Below are 26,833 nucleotides of genomic sequence, written 5' to 3'. Positions count from 1 at the left end.
AACCAAGGCTTAAAGAGGCCACATAACGAATAAGTGTATATATATGTACTTCTATAATAAAAGGATACTTTTCTTTCTTAAATAATAAAATTCAAAACCTTCCAAGTTGGTGGCACTGAAAGATAATCTTCTAACAGAACGTTTGAGAGAAATATCGTCTGGGGGGTGGCAGTCTCTCAGACCTCCCACTGCTACGGGGGCTGCTGTTTCCTCTTCACCACTGGCCTGCGTGGGTGTGTAATTGTCACAGTGTTGTGGGTGAGACAGGATTACAACATCCCAACAAGACTCTCTGAAAATTGGAGATAATAAAAAGAGGAATCATTCTGTGGTCCTACTTACTCAGATTCCAAAGGCTGGCTGTGTCTTCAGTGTGTGATTCACCGCAGGTATGCCTTCCTTCTGTGATTCAGCTTGCTCTCGTATGGCAGTGACTATGTTTGATCCATATCAACTCAAAAAATCTACCTAGACATACTGAGTCTTCCAGGAGTGGTCCTGAAGGCAAATACTGAAAGAAGCTCGGAGTCTCCATTCTTGGTTTTCTAGGGCCACCACCTTTTCAATTCCTGATTTCTGACCAGAGGTCCTTCTCTTTCCTAGTGACTGATGCCAGGGATGACTTTATACTTCATTTGAGACCTGTGCTACCTATGGGTGTGGGTTTTACTTTTTAACCCTCTGTAAGTTTACTCTGTCTGAACGTAACAGAACCTTAACATTCATACAGTGTTAAACATAACGTAAGATGACCTTCCGATCACTACATCTTCTGACCTGTTTGTCAGCTTATTGAAAGCAGAGGTTATCCTTATATATGCTTATAGTCTCCCATAATAAGTTCATCATACATGAGAGGCATTTCAATTGGATAGATAGAATAGTAGGTAGGTGATATTAAAATGTTTATTAAAGATTTCTGACTTAAAAAAGAAGATTGAGTATACCTGTTATTCCTTTACTCCTTTCTGAACTCCCACCAAAATGACAGTAACATGACAGAAAGAAGGCAGAAACTCAGGACAAGGAGGATGGAGAGGAAAGAACAGCAGCAATCATTTTGAAGCTAGAAAGCAGATGACTGAATAAGAAGTAAGGTAGCCAACTTGAGAGAGTTGAATACTAAGAGAGCATGTAGAAAACAGAGAACTAACCTGAAATGGTCATGGAACCCTTATAGGTTCAGGAAATTCACCATGTTACCTTTAGAAGTATCTTGTGAGGGCAGTGGGTGGGTCTAAAGTAAGAGGATTGATTGAAAGTTTTGTTTAAAGGGCAATTAGACCAAGTTAAACCCAGCAATTCCACTCCTAGGTGTATACTCAAAGTTGAAAACAAAGACTCAAACAAAATACTTGTACACTGTGCTTATAGCAGCACTATTCACAATAGCCCAAAGCTGGGAACAACCCAAAGTCCATCTGTGGCTGAATGGATAAACAAAATGTGGTATATCCATACAATGGGATATTATTTTTAGCCATAGAAAAGAAGTACTGACATGTGCCACAACATGGATGAACCTTGGAAACATGCTGAGTAGAAGAAGCCAATACGAAACGCCACATATTGTATGGTTGCATTTATATGAAATGTACAAAATAGGCTGAGCTATAAAAGCAGAAAGCTGATTGGTTGTCATCGGGCCCTGAGAAGAGGAGAAAATGAAGAGGGACTGCTTAATGGGTACAGGGTTTTCTTTGGGGGGCGTTGAAACTGTTTTGGAACTTGATAGAGGTGGTGGTTTGTACAACAGTGTAAGTATAAAAAATGCCACTGAATTGTACTCATTGGTTAATTCTATGTTACGTAATTTCACTTCAATTAAAAAAAAAAAAAAGACCTTCCATTCCACACAGTTAAGTGATTGTTCTTTCACCTTTGCAGAAGACCGGAGATTTGTTTCTCTGGAGAGGGCTAAACAGAAAGTCTGAATACTGGAGGACACAGGTTATACATGAGAGTTGGGATACCTACTGAAGAAGGGATTAAATAATTACTTACATGCTGATGTAGAGATCTTGGAGAGCACTAAGTCCTCCATGCAGGAGATAGGGGAATTCTGACACCTAGACAAGAGAAAATACCTAAAGAACTGAGATCAGAGGCACAAACAGAAATGGGCCAAATCACCATATAATGAAGCCCACAGCTGATAAACTTCACATTTAGGCAAAGCACTTAGAGGCAGCTTTTTGGTACCCTCTTCCTGATGGACAGTCAAGGGTCACCTGTCATTTAAGGAAACTTACACTGTTAAAGATAGTGGGGGGGGGGGAGGGGACAGTACAGAAGCCACTTAGGTGAAATAAAGACTTTAGAAAAAGAAGAAAAACTTTTACATCCTTAGAGAAATGAAAGATATTTCATTCATTTAAACTTTACATAAAATAAAATTCACCCTTTTTAGGTGAATTTTTGAATTTGTCTATGCATTTTGAAAAGCTTAAACTAGTCAGGTAACCACAACCACTGACACCACAATCAAGATAAAGAATATTTTTATCAGGTCAACAGATTTGTCAGCTTCTTGTTCAGAAATGTAGTTATTAATTAGGGGATCAAGATCATTAATAAGCTTTATAATGAAAAAATTCTTATTTGGAGTTGTTGAATGAAAAAAGACAGCACTGGGAAATTTTACTTACCTTCCTCTGTTGCTGTCTGATGGCAAGGGGAAATTTAAAATGAGGTGAGTGTTGGACTTTAGAAATAAAATTTTCCACTTTGATATTCTTAGATAACAGAATATGTCATATTTTTAGATAACAGAATAAGGCAAATTTTTTTAAATCTCACTAACCTTGAGATCATGACCTGAACCAAAATCAAGAATTGGATACTCAACCAACCAAGCCACCCAGGCACCCCCAGAATAAGGCAGATTTAGGAGAATACCGTTATTACAGTCTTTTAAGCAGGAAGTTTATTTGCTTTAGAAGCTTTAAGATTCTAGATATTTCATAGAACTGAAGACCAAAACCCATACCTTTTTATCCTTCAGATAGAAGGCATATTATGAAGGAGAGGGAAACAGTGCTTTCAAGGGTGCTACATACAGTGGTGCAGGTTGTACACTGTACATCCTGCCTAACCACATGCCGAAGCTCTGGTTGCTTACCTTTAGCACTCAGTCTGTGCTCCCTGCCCCTCTTTTTGGTGTAACTAACAGAATTTTTTCCTCTAATGCTTAACTTTTGTCTCAGTAGCAGTTGAGTTGTCTCCCTTTACACATCGAGTTACATTTTTCCCATTTAACAAGTTACCATATATTAAAGACTAAATTCCTATGTATCCTTTTTGTCATCTTTTCATTGGTCTGTCTAATGTGCCACAATGCAAGAAGCTCTCAATTACTGTGGCTTATGACGTGATTTGCTTTAATCTTCTTTTAATGGCATTTTTCTTAATTTTTTTTAATTTATTTTTGAGAGAGAGCGTGCGTGCGCGCGCGCGCGCGCGCGCACACACACACACACACACACACACACACACACACACAACAGACACGCGCGCGCGGGAGGGGCAGACAGAGAGACAGAGAGACAGAGACACACACACACACACACACACAGAATTGGAAGCAGGCTCCAGGCTCCGAGCTGTCAGCACAGAGACTGATGCACGGCTTGAACTCAGAACTAGGAGATCATGACCTGAGCTGAAGTCAGATGCTTAACCAACCGAGCCACCAAGATGCCCCTTAATGGCGCTTTTCTTATGCATTTCTTTTTTTCCATATAAATTTTAGAGCCATTTAATTAATATTTTAAAATCTCTAGAATATAAAGTGAACTTCTTTCTGTTAAATTGGCACTTTTATCTACATTCTGTACACTTAAAAAAATTTTTTTAACATTTATTTATTATTGAGAGACAGAGAGACACAGAGCGTGAGCAGGGGAGGGGCGGAGAGAGGGGGAGACACAGAAGCAGGCTCCAGGCTCTGAGCTGTCAGACACAGAGCCCGATGTGGGGCTCAAACTCACAAACCGTGAGTCAAAGTTGGATGTTTAACCGACTGAGCCATCCAGGGGCCCCTGTACACTTTATTTTTATTACTCGCAGGCAATATACAACACAGTAAATGGATTGTCCTCCATGGTATTTTCTTATTGGTTGTTGATGGCATATGGTACTGCTTAGTTATTGTCTGGGTGTCTTTTAAAACCAGCCAGTTGAAATGTTGCTAGTTTTGATATTTTTTCAGTTGACTTGCTTGGGTTTTCTAGGTAGTCAGTCACCATCTGCAAATCATCGTCATCATCATCATCATCATCTAGTTTCTATCTCTTCAGTAATTATACCTTCCTTTTCTTGTCCAGTTGCGTTGACTAGAATTTCCTGAACAATGGTGAATAGTAACAGTGATATAGGGATATATTGACATCATGTGGGCAAAATAGTATTTGGCATATGTTTGGATATACTACATTTAAAAAAATATAGGGGTGCCTGGGTGGCTCAGTTGACTAAGCATCTGACTTGATTTCAGCTCAGGTCATGATCCCATGATTCATGAGTTCAAGCCCCATGTCGGGTTCTGCTCTGGCAGGGCAAAGCCTGCTTAGGATTCTCTCTCTCTCTCCCTCTCTGTCTTTTCCTCCCCCACTTGTGCTTTTTCTCTCTCTCTCAAAATAAATAAACCTAAAAAAAATAAAAATACATAACCACTTCATTGACATATAACTTACACAGCCTCAAATTTGCCCTTTTAAAGTGGATAAGTCAGTATGTTTTAGTACAGTCAGAATTGTGTGACCATCACCTCTATCTAACTGTAGAACAGTTTCATCCCAAATAGAAACCCAGCACCCATTAGCAACAGTCCCCCTTGCCCTCTTCCCCCCAGCCTCTGATAAATACGAATCTACTTTCTGTCTGTATGGATTTGCCTATTGCCAACATTTCATATAAATGGAATCATTACAACATGTGGTCTTTTGTACATGGCTTCTTCCACTTTAGCATAATATTTTCAAGGTTCATTCACGCTGTAGCATGTATCAGCACTTCATTCCTTCCCATTGCCAAATAACTTTCTATTGTATGAGTATATCACATTTTGTTCATTCGTTCATCTGTTGATAGATATTTGGGTTGCTTTCACTTTTTTGGCTGTTATAAATGATGCTGCTATGAACATTCATGAATAACATTTTATGTAGACATATGTTTTCACTTTTCTTGAGTGTATACCACCTACGAGTAAAAATTGGGGGACATATGGTAACTCTGTGTTAAACATTTTCTAGAATTTTGTTTTCTATCTACTGCTATACTTTCCTCCCTGTTTATTCTCTGTCTCTTTCACTGTGTCAACCTTTTCTTCTCTATCTCACAATGTGAATGTGTCCCCAACTTTTGGGCCATGACTCTTCCTTTCTCTTCATTCTCTTTATCAGCACTTTATATAATTCCCTTTGCCTGAGCTACCTATCTGTCTCTTACCTTCAGGAATCTGTTGTCAGCCTGATCATTCTTAACCTACGGGTAGGCATTACTGTTAATTAAATAACTTCTTTCTTGTGTACCCTGACAGCACCATCTTCTTTTGAAAGCCTGGACATACAACTTTCCAGTGCTACTTCAAACAATGTTTAAGTTACCTCCTTCAAGAACAATGAACATCCTTCAAATGAACAATGGTCATTTTCCTCTTGTCTCCCATCTCTCCCATGCTTGGGTTTTTATGCTCTGTAGAGTGAGTTGCTCTGTAGAGTGAGTTGCTCAGTAGAATGAATAGCATCTGAAAGCAAAACACCAATTCTGGAAATATTAGGATCTATGTAGAGGTTGTGTATTGGGGACACTGTAATTCCAGAGGCTCTTAGGACGTACTGGAGAACTGTCATGTCCAGTTTATTGTTGCTGCGTTTAGCAATATCAGGATGAACAGAGGAGATGCTAGCAGTGAACCAGTTAGGGAGGAACCAGGTCGAAAATAAGATAAAACCCTTTTGTGTATTTAAAAACTTTTTAAAACATGGAAATCTGCTCACACTTAACAACTTATACAACTGTCTAACCAGTTTCTAAGTATAGATTTTCATAATGTGGGTTTTCCTGAAGGGGTAGATTTGAGAGATTTACTTATTTAATATCTTTTTTTTTTTTTTATTTCTAATATTGCCTTCCTGCAATGAATGTTCTGATGCTTGTATTTTTTCACTTGGTTTACTGTTGTGGGTTCTTGTTTGTTTGTTTTTTGTTTTAAATCTGAAAGTATTTTGACTATGTATGTGTTTGAAAATCAGTCTTATTGGCTAGAATAAAGGAATGCTGCTTGCTTTCAGAGACTATGAGATGTTTCCCTGGTGGCATCTATTCTTACTGTGTAATTATACGTGTGATTACTGGGGGGAGGCATTTCCCCTGTAACCTGCAGTGCTTGCACTCATTATTAACCTTTTGTGAGGTTTGAAAAGAAAGTGTATGTGAAGGCCTTGGAGTCCCCATCTCTTTGGTGGGGAAATAGGCAGATTATATGACACCAGCTTATCGCTGTCTGCTAGCTTTGTAAGCTGCCATTATCACTGTATGTTAGAAGTAATAATAAAGATATGAAAAAGACTTGAGTGACCATGCAGTGAACTTGATGCTCAGAGTAGGTCTTATCTCTGGTGAGGAGATGGTACAAATCAGTGACAAGAGAACATGATAGTCCCTTGCATGAGGTGGCTTCTGTTGCCAGACCTTGAACAGTTTAACACAAGAACAGGCATGGGATCTCCTCTGATGGCCTTCATGTTTTCACTAACTGAGTTTGTATTTCATCCAACTGTCTGTGTAAGTAGATGACACTGACTAGCTTTCTTGAATTTAGAGGAAAGCTGTTTGTAGGTAAGGACCCAATGTAACTATATTACTGGGGAAAAGAAAAAAAAAAAGAGCTGTCTTTGGAGGCATCCTTAATATTCATATTACATTTCTTTTCTCCAGCTAAATCTATCTTTTAATCTAAATTAGATATGAAATTTTGTTAACATTTTGTGAAAAAAAAAAAAAGACAATAAATGATGACCAAGTATAAAACCATGACAACAGATAAAGGAGTGTTTGAAGCTAACTCAAATCTCTTGAACATGGATTGTGATGTTCAAGAAAGGGTTGTGATTTAGAACTGTGAATGTGTTAAGAGTCAAGCATTTGAGACTCGGATCACAGTCAATCTTGCAATCGTATTTAAGGCAGTACAAGTGTGTTCAACAAGCAACTGACATGATCTCTGGTTGCAGTAAAATATGATTCCGTCAGTTACTCATCATTATCAGGATCTTGTCCTAGTAACATATTTGATGTGCAAATGTATGTCATAATCAGGATTATTTAAAAGTAAAACAAATATATATATATACTTGTTTGTTAAAGTGTGAGGTGCCCTACTATGCTGTTTCAAAGAATGAACAGATAATTGTGTACGCATTGTAACTGTTTTCTATGTTTTTCCAAATGTATAACCCTTTCAACCTGTTTGTGCTCAGAAATGCCTAGGGATTCTGGTAACAAAATTAATCCTGAAATTTTGCCTTTACTTTTTTTGTGTGGAAAAAAAAAAAAAAAGATACTTTGAAACTTAAATTGCTGGTCTCCTTGTGTGGGAGAAGAGGGAAGGAATTAAATACTTGCATTATGAGGAAGTAACATAAGTAATTATCTGGATACTGCTTTTCACATTAAGCCATACTTATTTTCTGTTTTTTCAGTTTCCATAGCAAGGCGTGTACAAGACCCATTAGCTGAGCTGGTGAAAATTGAGCCGAAGCACATTGGAGTCGGAATGTACCAGGTAAAGCAGTGTGGGTCATTTACTTTATGAAACCCATCAATAGTATGCAAACTTGGCATCGTAATTAGGTGTCAGTGGAAATAGATTCCTACTTCCAAAGGTTTTACAGTTTATGGGAAGGTAGTTAGGAGTTACGTTATTAGGGAAGGAGGGAATTTTTTTTCTGGTGTTTATGGTTTGGATCAAGATTTAGAATTGACTGTAGTCCGATTTAAAGATTATTAAAACATTAGCTCCAACTAGTAACTTAATCCAGAGAGTCTCTCCTTTTACCATTATTATAAAAAAGGAGAGGATATGAAGCAAGGTGACTATGTTGGCTCTTTGTGTAAACCAGTATGAAATATTGATCTTTATTGATCTTTGAGGAAGAAGCCTTTGGTACTTACTGTGCCTTCTTTCTTTTTTATGTCCCTATTTGATTATTATAATTAATTTTTGGCCATTACCCAGGATGAGCTAAAGCCTTTCAATTGTTACTGTGTAGCAGTCGTGGTAGTGCTGCTTCTTGTTATTACTGTGTTTTCAGTTCTTGAGGTCGTATGTGTTCATTGGGCAATCAAGGCCGACACTAAATCTTCGCAGAGTGAATCCATGGTAGCTTATCTTTAGAAACCTTGAGTTGAATTATTTTTCTCTTCAATGCAAGTCTTTTCTAAACCTGAAATCAATGTTATCTTCTGTGTAATTGCCATGGGAGCTGAATGATACGTTCTATACTTTTCTCTAAGGAAATGTATTAGAGCACGGAATCTGTGACCACTAGAAATGGAAGAGATTTTAGAAATTATTTGACAGAAAAGGAAGCTGTGCCCTGCAGTAGTTAGGATTTTTACTCAGAATCACACATTGGCAGAGCCTGAACTAATATACTAGACTTAACTGGGAGTTTTCCCATTTTATTGACTGGGCCAGCTAGGTGCCCTCTGGGAGTATTCCCATTTTTCTTTTCTTTTCTTTTCTTTTCTTTTCTTTTCTTTCTTTCTTTCTTTTTCTTTCTTTCTTTCTTTCTTTAAACATTTTTTTAAGTTTATTTACTTATTTTGAGAGAGACAGAGATAGCATAAGTGGGGGAGGGGCAGAGAGAGCGAGAAAGAGAGGAAGACAGAGAATCCCAAGTAGGCTCTGCACTGTTAGCTTGGAGCCCTATATGGGGCTTGAACTCACAAAACCGTGAGATCATGACTTGAGCTGAAACCGAGAGTCAGATGCTTAACCGACTGAGCCACCCAGGTGCCCCCCATTTTTCTTAACGTTTGTTTATTATGAGAGAGAGAGAAAGAGCGAGTAAGCTGGAGCAAGCAGGGGAGGGGCAGAGAAAGGGGGAGAGAGAGAATTCCAAGCAGGCTCTCTGCTGACAGTAGAACTTGATCCAAGGAACTGTGAGATCATGACCTGAGTTGAAATCAAGAGTTGGAGGCTTAACCGACTGAGCCACCCAGGTGCCTCAGAGTATTCCCATTTTATAGCAAGTTAGACTAAGAAGCACCTAGACCTTTGACTTGTTCATTTGGGAAGGATTGTTGCTGAAAGGACAGACCTAGCTTTAGATAGATAGAAATGCCTAATATCTAAAGAGTACAACTAAGCAATTTTATTATATAGGCATTGTAGTTAAGAGGAATTGTGGCTATATTAGTTCAAGATGAAGTTGTGGAATGCCTCAGCAAGGTAGTAGAACAACGAACAGTCAAGCTTATAGAACCCAGGCAGGCTAATAAGCTATTGGCATCAAAAAAGTCTTTAATAAATAGCAGAGACCTAGCCTCCAGATTCTTCAGATATATAGCATTTAACATGAAAGAGTTTGGAATTCATTCCAATAGCAGTGAGAAGTAACGGTAGAGCTTTATGCAAGGGAATGATATGATCGGATTTGTATTTTTAAACATTGGCTCTGGCTAATGTGGGGAGAATGCCTTAGAAGGGAAGAGGAGAAGCAGTTAAGACCAGTTCAGAGACTTATATAGCTCAGGTGAGAGATGATGTGGCTTGGACAAAGTTAATAGCAGTAGACATGGAAAGAAGTTAAATCTCTTGCAGGGACTACTTGGTAATAATTGGAGGAAAGGGAATTGTCCAGAATTTGCTCCAAGGGTCCTGGTTTGTGGATGACACCTGACTAGAACAGATTTGGTGGGGATAAGATGAGTAATTCAATTTTGGATGCGTTAAGTTTGAGATGCCTGTAAGAAATCCAAGAGATGGCAAATAGAAGTTGTATATACAAGTCTGAGATTTAGAGGAATGGTCATGTTAACATTGGAATACATGCTTCTCAGCAAATAATGACACTGAGAAAGTGATCAAGATGGTAAACTGTCATATCTTATGATATCCTTTAACTACACGACCACTACCACTGTCATATCCACAGTTCGACCTTCCATAAGATGACAGAGAAGGTGAACATGTTTATTGGTATCCATATAAACATGTATTTACATGAATAAATTGATAGCATGGGAAAAGAAGAAAGGGTTGGTGGATGGGAATTTCAGGAATTCCTGAAAGCTCTTAAGCATGAGGAAGCAAATCCATGGACAAATAAAACCTGATGGAGCGATAGCTCAAAATATACACATCAATAGTGTTCTCAAACTAGTCATGTTCAAGTAGTGGGGAGGAGGCCTGTAGTATTAGATAAGGAAATGCATACAGAGTGACTAGTCCCATACTGACGCCCTTCCTCCATATACCATGAATCCAAGCGGAAGCACTGGGTATAACCCAGAGGCCACAGAGAGGCTGGGAGATCCCTCAGGTAGCCTCTGATTGTCAGGAAGCTCAAGGAGCCTCATGCTGGGAAGACAAACTCCTGACATATGCCTGACACCAGGCATCAGGTCTCACATTCCCTACGTTATCACCAGATGCTAGATAACCCAGGTAGGCTAATAAGCTACTGGCATCAAAGAAAGAGAGAAAGAGTTAGAGCAAGCAGGGGAGGGACAGAGAAAGGGGGGGAGAGAGAATCCCAAGCAGGCTCTGTGCTAACGGTGGGGCTTGATCTCGCGGTTCGTGAGATGGTAAACAAAAACAGCACACACAGACAAATGGAGACTCTGAAATGACTTTGCTACTAAGAATCACTAAACATTTGAGGGAAACCTATCTTAGCAAAAAGAAGCACCAAATGTAATAAGGAAAAAATAACAAACCATGAATAGGCAATAGACTTTGAAATAACTAAAATTAATATTCAGAGAGGTAAGAGAGGTTATTGTATGTATAAAACAAACCTAGGATAGAATTAAACCAATCTTAGCATTAAGAAATACGCTTGTCGGGGCGCCTGGGTGGCGCAGTCGGTTAAGCGTCCGACTTCAGCCAGGTCACGATCTCGCGGTCTGTGAGTTCGAGCCCCGCGTCAGGCTCTGGGCTGATGGCTCGGAGCCTGGAGCCTGTTTCCGATTCTGTGTCTCCCTCTCTCTCTGCCCCTCCCCCGTTCATGCTCTGTCTCTCTCTGTCCCAAAAATAAAATAAAAAATGTTAAAAAAAAAAAAAAAAAAGAAATACGCTTGTCAAGATACAAAAAAAAAAACAACACAAATGGAATAAAGTGGACACAGCTAGAAAGAAATTAATGAATTGAAGGATCGAGCTAAGAGATTCTTCAGAATGCAGTCTTAAACTGAGAAAGATGGACAGTATGAACAAAAAGTCATATATAGAGGCCATTTTATTTTTATTTTTTCTATTTTTGTTTTGTTTTGAGGCCATTTTAAAGCTTCAACATTCATCTTCCAGAAAATTCAAATAAAGACAATGGAAGAGAGTTAAACTCACAGAAATGATAGGAGGAAATTTCTCCAGACTGATGACAGACAAGTCTTTAAAAAGCCCAGTGAGTACTGAATAAAAGAATAACTGAAGACCTACACTCAGACACCTTCATATGAAATTACAGAATGCTAGTGATAAAGGAGGAACTGACTAAAAGCTTCCAGAGAGCACACAATTCACTTCCAAAGAGAAGAAGCAGTCCTATTACAGGGAAAAACAAGTCATACAAGATAAAATGCAGTAGTTTTGAAGTTGTGGGAAAAATTTTATTTGAGCCCATAATTCTATATTCAGACAAATTAGCAATTCAGTGGGAGCAGAAAATAAAAACATTTTTGGACCTACAGTGATTTACCTTTTTGGATTGTTACAGATCTTCTTTGAAAGAATTATTTATGGAAGTACTCCTGAGCCTGAAAAGGGGGGAGTAGGGACCAAAGAAGGGAAAGGCATGTCATGAAGACACAGTATTGAGGTAAAGAAACAGTGGAGAGCTTTACAGTACACACATGTGCAGTAAAATGTTGAGCCTCATAGTTTCTGATCTATGATGTTCATCTTTAAATATGTCAGCTTAAAATGGGAGGCAGAAGAAAAAGAAGTGAAGTATTAGGATTCTTTCTCAGGAAGACGATTAAGATATAGATTAGCTCTACACTTGTTTAGAGAAGCATAATCTGAAATGTATGAAGAATAACCGCAAATAGGACATTTAATGTAAATCATGAGACTAAAAAATTAGAAGTTAATCATTCCAACCGAAGGCGGAGAAAACAAGGAAGTATAGTAAATAAATAAAGTATGTGATGACAGGAATAAGTATAGGTAATAGGTAAAGGTGAATGGGTTGAATTCCCCTTGTAGTAGAATCCCAGACTTTTAAAAATAAAACACAGCTCTTAGCTGTATGTCTGTGTGAGATAGTTCTAAAGAAAAAAGCAACCTTGAAATTAGAAATGTGGAGAAAAATATTCCACACAAATGAAAAAGCAAGTCATAGTTCTGCTAGTATCAGATGAAATAGAATTTAAGGGAAAATGCATTAACGAGGTCAAAAAGGGATATTTCATATTAATAACAGATACAGTTTCCCAAAAAGATGTAATTGCCCTGAACATCTATCTAACAACATAGCTTCAAAACATATGCAGTATTAAAAACTTCTAGAGTTAGAGTAAGAGACAAATATACTTTTTTGGTAAGTCTTAATAGACTACAGTATATTAACACATAAAATTTTAAAAGCAGCTTTATTAAGATATGATCACATACCATACATACATACATAAATTCACCTATTTAAAATGTACAAGTCAGTGAATTTCTATATATTCAATGGGTTATGAAACTATTATTGCTATCTAATTTTTGAGCATTTTCATCACCCTAAAAGGAAGCCTGGTGACCGTTAGCAGTGACTCTCCACTGCCCCCTCCTTCCCTGCCCCAGGCAATTACTAATCTGTTTTGTTTTTATAGATATGTCTGTTTTGGATATTTCATACAAATAGAATCATACAGTATGTGGCTTTTGGTGACTGGCTTCTTTCATTTAGCATAATATTTTCAAGTTCATCCATGCTGTGGCACAAGTCATTACTTCATTTTTTTCTTTTTTGTTTTAAGTTTATTTATTTATTTTGGAAAAGAGAAAGAGCAAGCACAAGCATGGGAGGGGCAGAGAGGGGAGGGGGAGAGAGAATCTCAAGCAGGCTTTGCACTCTCAGTGCAGAGCCAGATGCGGGGCTTAAACGCCTAAACTGTGAGGTCATGACCTGAACCGAAATCCAGAGTCGGATGCTTAACTGGCTGAGCCACCCAGGTGCCCCACTTCATTCTTTTTTATGGGCAAATGGTATTCCATTGTATGTGTATAGTACCACATTTTGTCTATTAATTCATCATGTGATAGAAATTTGGGATATTTCCATTTTTTGGCTATTATGAGTAATGCTATTATGAACATTCTGTACAAATTTTTATGATGTGTATTTTCATTTCTTTTAGATACATACCTAGGAGTATGTTTGCTAGGTCATTTAACACATAAATTTAAAGCTAGATAATGAACTAGGGAAATTATTTGCCACAAATATATATGTACATATGATAACTACATATTTTATTATTAAGGTTTTGTTCTTGTTGATTTGCGTACAATTGTATATTATTTTACATAAAACCTTTACATAAAATATGTAAAGAACATTTAGACACCATTCATCATAGATGAAATAAAAATTTCTCTTTAACGGGGCACCTGGGTGGCTCAGTCTGTTAAGCGACCAACTCTTGGTTACCACTCAGGTCATAATCTCATGGTCTTGGGATCTAGCCTCACATTAGGCTCTGTGCTGATACCGTGGAGGCTGCTTGTGATTCTCTCTTTCCCTCTCTCTCTGCCCTTCCCTTGGTCACTCACTCTCTCTCAAAATAAATAAATAAACTTAAAAAAATGTTTCTCTTAATCAAAGAAGCCCAAATTAAACAAGGGGATATCATTTCAATCTGACAATTGAGTAAAGTTGTAATAAAATGATAAACATCTGTGCAGGTGAGAAGGCTACAGTGAAATGATCATTCACATACACTGCTGGTGGAAGTATAAATTGTTATTTCTAGCAAGTAATACCTATCAAGACGCACTTTTAAAGAATGCATCCCATTGACCTGGTAGTTCCCCTTTTAGGGATCTCTTCCAAGGCCATGTTAAGAACTGCTGATAAGGGTGCCTGGGTGGTTTAGTGGGTTCCAACTCTTGATTTCAGCTCAGGTCAAGATTTTTTGGTTCCTGATATTGAGCCCCATGTCAGGCTCTGCACATACATCATGGAGCCTGCTTGGGATTCTCTTGCTCCCTCTCTCTGCCTCTCCCCTTCTGGTTAGCATGTGCATGCACGCTCTCAAAAATAAACAAACATTAAAAAAAAAAAAAAAAAAGAACTGCAGAGGCTCCTGGGTGGCTCAGTCAGTTAAGCATCTGACCTTTGACTTCAGCTCAGGTTATGATCTCACAGTTCGTGAGTTTGAGCCCCACATTGGGCTCTGTGCTGGCATCGTAGAGCCTGCTTGGGATTCTCTCCCTCTCTCTCTGCCCTTCCCCTGCTTGTGCTCTCTCTCTCTCAAAATAAATAAATAAACATTAAAAAAACTTGCTGATAAGATTTATACACGTTTGCTATTATAGCAAAATTATTGGAAGCAACTACAATAGAATAATATATCCACCAATTGAAATATTGTACAACCGTTAATACAGGCTTTCAAGGAGGATTTAATGACATGAGAAGTTGTTCTTGACATAATATTTTAAAATTGCAATAAAATTGATACAGAATAAAGCCAATTTCTGTTTGGAATACATAGATATGCATTTACACTGAAGAAAAAAAAACTGGTTGGTGACTGATATTTATATTTTTGTTGGTGTGATTAGGAGGTTTTATTTTCTGTTTTACTTTCATTCAGACTTTCTATACGGAATATGTATTAGGAAGAAATTGTTGTAAAATATATACCCATATCCATATCCCAACCAGTGGTCCACTTAATTTTTAAGCCTTGACACAATAGACTTCCAATATAACCAGAGTGGGACTGAATTTCTTTTCAGTTGGGACCTCTAGATGCTTTGAGTATAAATTTAATACTTGAATTTATTCTGATTTAAAATATAAGTAGCTAGACAAACATTGTTGATTTTAAAAATGAAAGCTATTCAAAGAAAGAATGTTAAATACTTAGATGAAATAATAGAAGCTATATTATTATTTCAATAGAAACTAAAATGCTTTTGGTTTAATAACAGCTAAAAATGTTAAAGGCAGCATTCCAATCCTTGTCTTAGAAAATAGGGAGACCTGATTTTAAAAACACATGCCTGTCATAATTTCTGGAGAGAGAGGCCGCCAGTGTGGTTGAATGACAACATATCCCTAACTGACCCCTAAAGACTTTGCTGGAAAGTGGCTTGGTGTTACTCCCAAGCAAACACTCTAGGGTGAGAGCAGGATGATGCAGGGTTGGCTCTGTTGAGTTCTGTGGGACATAGAGAGTGTGGTTTAGCTTGGCCTTTTCATATCCTGAGAGCACAGCTTAAGTAAGTTGGATTTACTTGTTCTTTATTTCTTCTCTGGACCGTGTTTTAGATACTTTTTTGTGATTAACACCTCAATTTGTTAATGAACATGTACAGTAAAGTAGGAAAGACAAAACAGCCCTCTTCCTCCTTTCGTGCCTCTCTGTTAGATCATTTGATGATTTTAGAGAATGAAGTGGTGTTCCAAAATGAGTTTTTGGAACCCTTAGTGGATTTTCTATATCCAGGCCATTTTTATTCCTTAATATTATGGATAATGGAGAAGTCACCGTAAAAGGAAAATCATCTTCCCAGCTGAAATTTTTCATGGTAGAACTTCAAAGGTGGGAATTTGTATTTTATTTCCCTACTGCCCCACTGTGGGATCAGTTCTAGGTAAAAACAAAAAAGCAACTCTTCAGTAGTGATATTACTCTGTTAAAACTGTTTTATAGGTAACATGGATTATGAAATGTTTTAGTTTAGATCTGTAAAAGGTAATAATATTATGCCTGCAAAATACCTGTAAAAGGTAATATCATATTGTTTGCCCAAATCCTTTTAAACATATTAATCCCTTAATTATTTGTTATTGTAGAGTGGGATATAGGAAAGAGTAGAGTGAATGTTCACTTAGATGACTTTTACCTGGATTTTCGCTCCCTACACTAAAGCAGTATTTTGAAATAGATAAAGTACAGAAGTAAAACATGGAGGAAATTTGTGCTAAAAATCAAGCATCACTTACGTAGATGAGTTCCTTGCTAAAATGTTTTTACAATCTTGTCCCTTAACTGTAAGTCCCAGCTAATGACCTGTTATCTAAATCTGTTTTATCTGGTATTGTAAATGAAAATCAAACTTAGCCTTGCACTTTAGATATTTCATTCATTTGTGAACATAACTGAACTATTTGTGTAACTGAACAAAAACAAGTAATTGACTTTGGGAGTATGAATAAACTCATGTATTACAATTTGGTAATTATTCCTTAAACTTAGTTTTAAAATGTCTTTTTTTGGGTATTTTTTTCACTTCAGGATGAATTATGCATCTTTTCATTGAAGTATTAGCTTCAGTTTTCTCAGATTCTTAGAAATTCCCGACAATGTAATAAGTCTTGTATATGTACACACACCATACTTATCTTTAAATGAAATGTGAAATGTTAGTATGATTTGAAGAAACTGTTATCAATAATGCCTTAAATTATTAACAATGAAATATCTAATTTCCTTTATCTTTTGTTTGCTTACTCTTTGTATATCATTGACCTTGGACAATGAAACGAGATCAATTTCAGTTTCTACTCAAGTTCACCTTTTAGTTTTCATACATCAGCACAAAGTGGTAGGATTTCTAAAACATTAAGCTGTTTTCACGGTGTTTAAAACTAGTAATTGTTTAGGATGATTGAAAAAAATTACACATGACATTAAAAGTACTACAGTAAAGGAAAAGATTAATACATTTTACTGCATTGGAATCTAAAACATCTCTGGATCATAACACAGTATATAGAAAATCCACAGACAGGGAGAACGTTATTTGCAACACATATAATCTGTAAAGGACCCAGAATATATATAAAGATCTACAAATCAAGAGGAAAAAAGACAACAGTTCATCAGAAAAATAGGCAAGGCGTATGAACAGGCAGTTGACAAAAGCAGACACACACACAGACACACACGCGCACAGACACAAATATTTTTTAAATGATCACTTTCACTAGTAATTGGGGAAATGCAAACTAAAGCCAGTATAGGAAACCTGTCAGGTTGTCGAAACTTAGTCTGACAGTTTGGATGTTAGCAACTATGTGGAGTATTGGGAATTTTGTATATAACTTGTAGGAGTATAAACTGGTACAACCTCTTTGGAGAGCAATTGGATATTAATAAAGCTGGTGATGGGGATTCTTTTCAGGTCAACAATTCTGTTGCTAGATATACATAGCCTTGAGAATTTTCTGAAATGTGCACAGGTAGACATGTATAAGAAATTCAATGAAATACTATTTATAGCAGTGAAAATTTGGAAACAGTATGTCCAACAACTGGATAACAGGAAAATAAACTAGACTATACTGAGACAGTGGAATATTATACAGGAGTGGAGATGACCCAATTAGAGCTATTGGTATTAATATGGATAAACTTCATAAGTATGTACATTACTATAGGATTGGTATAAAAATTTTAAATATGAAAAGTAATACTGCATACTATTTGTGAATACCAGTATCTATAGTAAGAATATAGAAATAAGCACTGGAATTTACAATTGTGATTACCTTGGATGGGCATGGAATGGGAATTGCAGTTGGTTCCAGTTGGTTTTAATTTCTTCCTTACATTTGTGTATGTGTGTGTGTGTGACAATGAAGTTTTAAAGAGTCAGGAAAAAACAGCTACTTTCAATTTTCAGTGAAAATGAGAAAAAAACTCACATTTGTTATTAAGTTGAATTTCTCTTGATAATATTCCTTGAAATTTTCATCTTTAAGTCCCTAATTTTGCACCAAATACTTTTTTTTAATTTTTTAATTTTTTAAATATGAAATTTATTGTCAAATTGGTTTCCATACAACACCCAGTGCTCATTCCAACAAGTGCCCTCCTCAGTGCCCATCACCCACCCCCCATCAACCCTCAGTTTATTCTCAGTTTTTAAGAGTCTTTTATGGTTTGGCTCCCTCCCTGTTTTTTGTTTTTTGTTTTTTGTTTTTCCCTTCCCCTCCCCATGGTCTTCTGTTAAGTTTCTCAGGATCCATATAAGAGTGAAAACATATGCAATCTGTCTTTCTGTGTATGACTTATTTCACTTAGCATAACACTCTCGAGTTCCATCCACATTGCTACAAAAGGCCATATTTCATTCTTTCTCATTGCCAAGTAGTATTCCATTGTGTATATAAACCACAACTTCTTTATCCATTCATCAGTTGATGGACATTTAGGCTCTTTCCATAACTTGGCTATTGTTGAAAGTGCTGCTATAAACATTGGGGTACAAGTGCCCCTATGCATCAGCACTCCTGTATCCCTTGGGTAAATTCCTAGCAGTGCTATTGCTGGGTCATAGGGTAGATCTATTTTTAATTTTTTGAGGAACCTCCACACTGTTTTCCAGAGCGGCTGCACCAGTTTGCATTCCCACCAACAGTGCAAGAAGGTTCCCATTTCCCCACATCCTCGCCAGCATCTATAGTCTCCTGATTTGTTCATTTTAGCCACTCTGACTGGCGTGAGGTGGTATCTGAGTGTGGTTTTGATTTGTATTTCCCTGATGAGGAGTGACGTTGAGCATCTTTTTATGTGCCTGTTGGCCGAGATACTTGCAAATGACATATCAGACAAAGGGCTAGTATCCAAAATCTATAAAGAACTCACCAAGTGCTCTTTAATGCAAAGTTCTAACACTATCTTTAAATTTTTTCTCATTTCACAAATTTGAATTTTTCTTCTGTAAATTTTAAGAATTAAATATTGTTTGTTGGTCCTATTATTTGAAATGGTCATTTCAGAGATATAGCGTAGGACAAAACTGTGGGTGATCATCTTTCTAGTGCTTATTTACAGGGCAGAGTTAGGTAGAATCAGTGTTTAAGGAATTGTTAGTAAGTTATAATAATGGTGCCATAATATGACTAGCATTCATATGTACTAGTTTCTTTTCACTGCTAGCTACTCCCCCAACACACTCCTAAATTATCCATATTAGGAACTTTAAGATCAAGCAGGGGAGCTTCTATTTTTGTTTTAATGTTTATTTATTTGAGAGAAAGAAAGAAAAGAGAATTTGAAGCAGGCTCTAGGCTGTCAGCACAGAGCCTGATGTGGGGCTCAAACTCATGAATTGTGAGATCTTGACCTGAGCTGAAGGCAAACGCTTAACCGACCGAGCCACCCAGGTGTCCCAAGCAGGAGAGCTTTTAAAAATAACTAGCCTGGGGCATCTGGGTGGCTCAGTCGGTTGAACATCCGACTTCAGCGCAGGTCATGATCTCGCGGTCTGTGGGTTCGAGCCCCGCATCGGGCTCTGTGCTGACAGCTCAGAGCCTGGAGCCTGCTTCTGATTCTGTGTCTCTCTCTCTCTCCCTCTCTCTCTCTCTCTCTCTCTCTCTCTCTCTCTCTCTCTCTCTCCCTCCCCCCCCCATCAAAAATAAATAAACATTAAAAAAAATAAAAATAACTAGCCTAGGCCACATCCTCATAGATTTTTGTTTAATTGGTCTGCGTGTTGGGCCCAGACATTAACAAACATTTTAAAGTTCTGCAGGTGATTCTAATGTAGACCAAGTTGAGAACTGTTGGTTCTTAGAGACCAGCAGCATCAATATCACCTGAGAACTTGTTAGAAGTGCATCTTCTTACACCTACTTCCCAGGTTTATAGAATTATAAATTCTGGCGGTGGGGCAATGTCAAGCTTGAAAGTGCATTAAAAAACCTTTTGGAGTCTTGTTAAAATGCAGATTCTGGTTCGGTTGGTCTAGGGGTGGGGTATGAGATTCTGTGTTTCTAATAAACTCCCAGGTGATACCAATGCTGTTGGTCTGAGGATTACATCTTGAGTAGCAAGAGACCCTACTGAAAGCCGCTTGGGCCCCAGCCCAGGCCTGTTGAATCAGAATCTGATTTTAACAAGATTTCCAGGAATGCACATTACAGTGTATGTAATGAAAGAGGAAGATCAGGACATGCCAATATCTAAGGGATATGAGAATTTGGAGAAGCAGAAATCAACATGGTAAAACACTGCAAAGATAAAGGTAGGATAAAAACTGAAAATGTGTCTTTCACATTTAATTAAAAAAAAATGTTGGTGGCCAAGAATTTCATTGGAGTAGTAGAAGCAGAAGTCAGATGAAAGCATATTGAAAGCTGAATGGAAGATGAACACGTAGAGACATGTGTATACAGATCTCTATCGAAGAGAGACTTTTAAGGAGGTCGGGATTTGAATGCGCTTAACTGTTGATAGGAAGGAGGTAGAAGTAGAAAGGGAGAAGTTGAAGATGCTGGAGAGGCAGAAGCTGGAGGAGGCCTGAGGAGATGACACCTATCACTTCCCTAAGGGAAGGGAATGGGCAAGAGTTCAGAAGAGAGAAGCCCCCACGGTGGCAGGTGGCTGGGAAGAGGTGGAAGAGAGCAGGGCTGGGAGGGGTAGCTCCCCTACCTGGATAGTTTTATTTTTCTGTGAACTAGGAGCCTACTGTTCAATACCCCTTCTTCCCCCCAGGAAAAAGAAAAAAAAAAAAAACAGCTGATTTTTTAATTTCTGGAATCATTGTATTATTTTGTTTACTGTCTGTCTCTCCTAATGGAGGACAAACCCTTATATGAGGACAGGGTATTTCCACTGTTATATCTACAGCTCCCAGGGCCTGGCACACAGTAGATACACAATAAGTATTTGCTGAGTGAATGGCGGAGTATCAGTACGGTTGCTCTTTCATTGTACTTTTCAACTCTGTTGTGAACACACCATAAAATTTTGTAGCCTCTCACTTAAAGTTTTTGTTGGGTAAAGGTGAAATGTGAGTTACTAGTATTTTTTCTAATGAGTCCTATTCAGGCAAAGTGAGAATTTCAGAGCAGAGAGCATTAGCATAGCCAAGTGGTTGCAGTGAGAATGACCAGAAAGTGAAGAAGGCCTGCTATGGCTGGAAGAACGGGAGTTCTCCACTTCAACACCTGTTGCTTCCTTCTTTTCTCGCTCTATAATGCATATTCTGTTCTCTGTGGAGATAATTCTCCCAGAGATGAGGCGGAGCACTCACAGAGGAGTGTTCTTTGTGACAAAATCTGCCAGTCAGTCTATATCTTTATCAAAGAAAAAGTTTTATTGCAGTGGGATTCATTGAAATAGAGTCTTCAAAGTGAAATGATCTCCTAAAATGTAAGTTTATGAAACTTCTTAACAATTTTATCTGTGCTGCCACAGGGCCCTGAGGAAGTTTTGGTATACTGGTTAGGTCCGATATTGATTGTGTGCGGATGGGCAGTCTACAGACTAAAAATGGTGGAATAAGATTATTCCAAAAGTGTTTAATTCTGACATTCAAATAGATAATACGTTCTGTTTTGCTGAATACATAATTATGTGTGGATAACTGGCATACTAAAAGAGAATCTTGGATGTAATTCTTAGTGGAAGAAACTACTATCTGTATAATACAGTAATGTTCATATTAGAAAGGATTCTTGAAAGTCCAAATATAAGATTGTGTTAGGTAATTATAGCAATCAGGAAGAGAAATAAAATGTATAAATATTAGGGGGGGGCCACTTCTGAGAATTTAAAAACTATATTCTGAATACCTGATATCTAATATTTTTAAAGAATATTAATGAACTCATTATGTGTGTGTCTTGGGGTAGGTGTTGATCATGGTCTTTAAGAATATCACAGGTTAAAAACAAGAATAGCACAGATGTAAATTTAATTACTTGTAAGATTATATTATATTTTAAATTCAAGGGGAAGGCATTGTGACAGAATGCCTTAAATGCATAGGAAAGAAATGAACCCTGCCGGCAAAGTGATAATAATGTGATGCAGAGACAAGAAAGATGGCCTCATTAAATTATGACATGGATTCACTCACAGCACATTTCTCCTCGAGATCTCTCTTATATTGTGGATGGTTGTATAACAGTGGCTTTCTTTCTGGTGATCACGGAAAGGAATTCTAAGGGGAAAAGTCTGTATTGAGGAAAAATTATACTGATGAGAAGTTTTTGGGGGGAGGGGTTGCTCTCAAGACCTTCAAATATCATTACAGGTAAGAAAAGTTAATTTGCCTGCATTTGTATAGAATGAAGATTGTTTTCTTAGTTCCACAGAGAGAAATGTCATGTGTCATTTGTCTTGTTGAACAACCAACTTTAGAAGGGATCTTTGGTTTTGGGTAGGCTAGTTGGCTGCTTTCTCTGTGCACTGCTAACTCTGGTGATGTATTTTCTTTAATAATCCAGATCAGGCTCCCAAGCTGTTTATCGTATAGTATTATTAAAAAGATGTATTTCCCTTTCAAATGTATAATTGAAAGCGAGAATTTTTTCTGGACATATACACGGCTTTTGTTTCATTATTTATTTGGGATAAATGGGGCCAGACGGTATGAGTGCAGTTAGGTTTTGTTGGAGGGGGGCTTGCAAAGACTTTTTGAGGCATGATGTGCAAGTGAGTGTTTTCAAATCTCAGAGGTGTGATTATGTCATAACAGCCATAACCTCTGGGCTTGCTTTATTACGTTTATTAAAACAAATCTGTATGGGGGTGCTATGTATATTTTGGTGATGAAGGAAATGAGGTGGTTAATTTATTATGTGAACAGCACTTTCAGCTAACCACAGTGTGATTCACTGAGAGAACGGTGGAAAAGCCTCGCTCTGTAGAAATGACTGCTTTTTGATTTGTGGACCATAACTTTCAACGCCAGAGCATGAAGTTTATCTACAAAATGGTTCCCCCCTTCCCCCCACCTTTTTCCTGTAATGTTTCTGTCCAATCTTAAACTTAATTTTTTTTTCCTTCATTTTATTTTGGGCATTTACTGAGTATGAATGATCTAAATCAACTTAACTTGCCAGCAAGTTAAGGGGAAAAAATAAAAGAAGAGATCCATGTGTTAAGAGCATTAGGGAAGTTGGTAGCATCTTTATGGTTTCCAACCCATATATACCTCATAGGAGGACTTCATAAAGTAAATCAGTATTACAAACCTGCAGCCAATGAGGATAACTACCTGGTATCAGATGTGAATTAAGGGAAAGTGAGGAACCTATTGTCCTTCCCTTTTGTAGGATGTGTTTAGAAACGTGCTGTTTCGGAATACTATAGTGGAAAGGAAATCATTCTCATGCAGAGTAGTCTCTGACAATGTCTGTTCTGAAGTGGGGCTTGGCTGTGGGAAGAGGTGAGGATGTAATGCCACATAGAGGCACACATAGTATAGAATGGAATCACGGGACGCCTGGGTCGCTCAGTTGGTTAAGCATCCGACTATTGGTTTCATCTCAGGTCATGATCTCATGGTTCGTGAGTTTGAGCCCTACTCCGGGCTGTGCACTCACAGTGTGGAGCCTGCTTGGGATTCATTCTCTCTCTCTCTCTCTCTCTCTCTCTCTCCTCGCTCTCGCTCTCTCGCTCTCTGTCACTCTCTCTCTTTGTCCCTCTCTCTGCCCCTCTCCTGCTTGTGCTCTGTCTCAAAATAAATAAATAAACTTAAAAAAAAAAAAAAAGAATGGAATCAAAAGAAGATCTGTCCATCTAATGAGCACACAAGGTATAAAGCACTTGTTATATACTCATAAACAGCCATTTCAAGATCAAGAAAAGTTTGTTTTCTGTGGAGTTATGCCATAAACAGCATGTGATGATGTGAACCTGCCTAGAGAAAGAGTGGAAAATAGGTCATCTTCCTGGCAATATTTTTGAAAGACCCCCTTCATTTTCCAGATGCGCCACGTACCAACCATTCACAAACAAAGTCTTGGAAATCAGTAAGGCCTTTAACTGATAAGAATTCATTAAAGCATTTTATATTTGGGATATTACATGGTTCCATGAAAGACCATGGATGACCATCAGTTTTCTATTTTATTTCTGCTGCTTTGCAGTGGCACACCACATTTTTTCAGAGTCCTCAATTTGCTCTAAAAATTATGTCATTCCCTCATAGCACTTCCCCGGAGAGTTGGTAAAGACCAGGAGAAACATTATTTGTGTAGTTTCAAGACAGAGTGTAGAGGAGGGAGGTCCAGGCCTGTGGTTTATGTAAACAGGGTAGACTGAGAGGGGGCACTTGCACCCCTGGTTAGGTTATTACTCAGTCATCATGAGCAGTCAGTCCTGGTGAGAATGTGTCCACTCTGAGACTGCTCCAGCCCCGGTGATTAGCCATGATCATCCACGGCCCCAGACTGGGATAGACATTTAATTTTAAAAGGAATTGGCTTGTAGGCAAAACTTCATTTTAGTGACGTTGGTTGGGGCTCTCAAACTTTTGAGACTTCCTCACTAGGAGAATGAAACTATGTTTTGGACATTCCCAGAGACATTACGTTTGATACCATGTCAGCTAGCTTTTACTGGGCTCAAAGTGGATTTATCTTCACAACGGTTTGGTTACTTTTTAAAAGATTGAAATTTTAAAATTATTCTTGAGAATTGGCTTTAAAAAGTCTGTTACCCTGCCTTCCCCTCCTAAATGCCCATCACAAACACACACAGAGTGTAACAGTTATTTTAAAAGCATGGCTAATGGAGAAACCTTAATTCCAAGCATGCCCTCCATTTTTCTCTGCCTTCCTCAGCATTTTCTCCTGCTGAGTCCTTTTGCTTATGTGCCTCTTTCCTCATCTCCCTTCCAACCTCCTGTGAGCTGTTTTTTGAAGAGGTAGTTTGTTCCCTAGTCCCTTTTCTCGGGGCCCCTCCCTTCATATGGTGTGAAATACAACCAGGCTTTTAAAAAAGTGAGTCTACCCTCGTTTACGATTTGAAACCTACTCAGATATGTGTTGACAAATTTAAGCAACTTTGAATTTTTCAAAATACAAATTTACGGGCATGTTCCCAGAGTAGCATTAACCGAGCACAGACCCACTGATGGCAGCAGAATACAGAAGATATCCAGCCCAATCTGCTAGATGGTAAGAGCATGATTTTAAATAAAATGGAACCCTGTGGTTGTGAGAGAGATAGGAGCTATCTTCTTGTGGAGAAATCCTCTGTTTATCATTAAGTTTGCAAAGGAAAGTTGGATTCTAGATTAAAATACTTGTTAGTCATACCTGGGATGCATTAAGTATGCCCATTGACATATACTCCTCCTTGTATTGGGTAGTTATAATGCAGGGTGTGTTTAATCAAAATTTCCCAGAGAGGTAAAGCTTCTATATGGATAGGGAACCTGCCTACCACTGAAATTGCGTGAACATCTTCACTGGCCTCCCACCTCATTTCATTGTGGTTCAGTGGAAAGAACACAGGGGCCCAGCAAAAGGAGCTGTGATCTTACCTTGGTTTAGCTACATTTGCTGTGTGACTTTGGGAAAGTAATTTTACTTCTTCGTGGCTTGTTGGAAAATAAAATAAGGTTACCTATATGCTTTCTGAAAGGGTGTTAAAAGGAAATAATGTATATGTATTAAAAAAAAAAAACCTCACACACAAAAAGTACATGAAAGTGCCTGAAGGTGCAAATGTGAAAGTGATTTTATTTCATATGACAAGGACATCAAATAAAGATTCCATTTACGTTTGTGGATTTTTTTTTTTAACCTGTGATGTTAAGGTTCTTTTTATTCCCATTATTGATTCATACGCTAAGCTTATCAAGTATTCCTAGAATCATTTAGTTTCAAGTTACAATGGACCTTAGAGTTCACACTGGCAGATCTAAGCATGCTCATTCCCTGCTGCTAACAGGGAGGATGGAAGAAGCTACGGAGAAAGCTTCCAGAACAAAGGATCAGAGAGGCAGCATTGCTGGGTCATAATCCAAGAATGAGGAAACAGGCCCATTGCCAGAGCTGCCTCTTATAAATAGTAATGACAGGACGTGTTGCACAGGGAAAGATAGCCATTTGAAGTTGAATTGGAAAGTACACTTTAAACTTCTGTTAGTTATTACATACAGAATTTTTTTTATAAGTCTGTAGTGCTTTACTTGTTATCCTTGTGTATCCGATTCTTCTGTTGTGGTTTGCATCTAATGTTTAAATCGACTCAGTATTTTGGACGTGGGAGGGGAAGGGGGTGGAATAGTTAAAAACAAACACAACAGCAACAACAGAAACAAACTCCTTAGTTTGTTGGGATGCACGATCTAGTTATGGGTTGTCAATAAGAAACAGCTGTTTGTTTGTTGACAGCCCGCCTTGCCTCTCCCATAATCAAGCTGTTTCTCATCATATAATTACCAGCTCTTTAGTATTTGAGGCTTGTTGTGGATTTATAGTTGGTTATATAACGTTTGCCAAAACGTCATAGTTTAGATAAAAAATTAGTGACTCCCTTGTAGTTGTTCTACTGAAATATGAATGTGGGCTGTAATAAAAGAAAGATGCCTGAAGAGACTTATGAAATTCATTTCAAACTCAAGGGAATGTAGAGGGTGGTGTGTGTGTGTGTGTGTGTGTGTGTGTGTGTGTGTGTGTGTGTGTGT

General features: G+C 37.9%; 1 protein-coding gene across 2 annotated transcripts in view; it reads left to right on the top strand.

Annotated features, from left to right (window-relative positions):
* Positions 1-26,833, top strand: part of SRBD1 (S1 RNA binding domain 1) — a 198,482-nt gene that overhangs the window by 106,650 nt on the left and 64,999 nt on the right. For both annotated transcript variants that reach the window (XM_049651442.1, XM_049651441.1), the window contains exon 16: positions 7,707-7,789. In XM_049651442.1, coding sequence (XP_049507399.1) covers positions 7,707-7,789 — 83 coding nt within the window. The remainder of the gene's footprint in view (positions 1-7,706; positions 7,790-26,833) is intronic.

Source organism: Panthera uncia (assembly GCF_023721935.1).
Source record: "Panthera uncia isolate 11264 chromosome A3 unlocalized genomic scaffold, Puncia_PCG_1.0 HiC_scaffold_11, whole genome shotgun sequence".
NCBI lineage: Eukaryota > Metazoa > Chordata > Mammalia > Carnivora > Felidae > Panthera > Panthera uncia.
This window is presented reverse-complemented; position numbering and strand designations above follow the sequence as displayed.